The 321-nt window shown below is 70.1% G+C and overlaps 1 protein-coding gene across 1 annotated transcript in view; it reads left to right on the top strand.

Annotated features, from left to right (window-relative positions):
• SETD1B (SET domain containing 1B) overlaps positions 1 to 321 on the top strand; it is a 48150-nt gene that overhangs the window by 37181 nt on the left and 10648 nt on the right. Inside the window, 2 exon segments of the mRNA XM_015567264.1 lie at positions 1 to 187; positions 275 to 316. The exon segment at positions 1 to 187 is cut by the window's left edge and continues 28 nt beyond it. Of these exon segments, the coding sequence (XP_015422750.1) occupies positions 1 to 187; positions 275 to 316 (229 nt within the window).

Here is a 321-nt window from a genome sequence, read left to right as displayed (position 1 = left end):
TGCCTGCTGGAGTCGTGGAGCAAGGGCGAGGGCCTGGGCTACGAGGGCCTGGGCCTGGGCATCGGGCTGCGCGGGGCCATCCGCCTGCCCTCCTTCAAGGTCAAGAGGAAGGAGCCCCCGGACACGGCCACGTCCGGAGACCAGAAGCGGCTGCGGCCTTCGACCTCCGTGGACGAGGAAGACGAAGGTCTGTGTCCCTCCCCGTCTCCCAGCAGGTCCTGGGGTCTCCTCCGTCCCCGTCCTCCTCGCCCACTGACACCCTCCCTTCCCACAGAGTCGGAGCGCGAGCGGGACCGGGACATGGTAGACGCCCCCTGCGAG

This window comes from Myotis davidii, unplaced genomic scaffold, assembly GCF_000327345.1.
Source record: "Myotis davidii unplaced genomic scaffold, ASM32734v1 scaffold223, whole genome shotgun sequence".
Classification (NCBI taxonomy): domain Eukaryota; kingdom Metazoa; phylum Chordata; class Mammalia; order Chiroptera; family Vespertilionidae; genus Myotis; species Myotis davidii.
The sequence above is the reverse complement of the archived record's forward strand: the minus strand, read 5'-3'. Positions and strand labels throughout refer to the sequence as shown.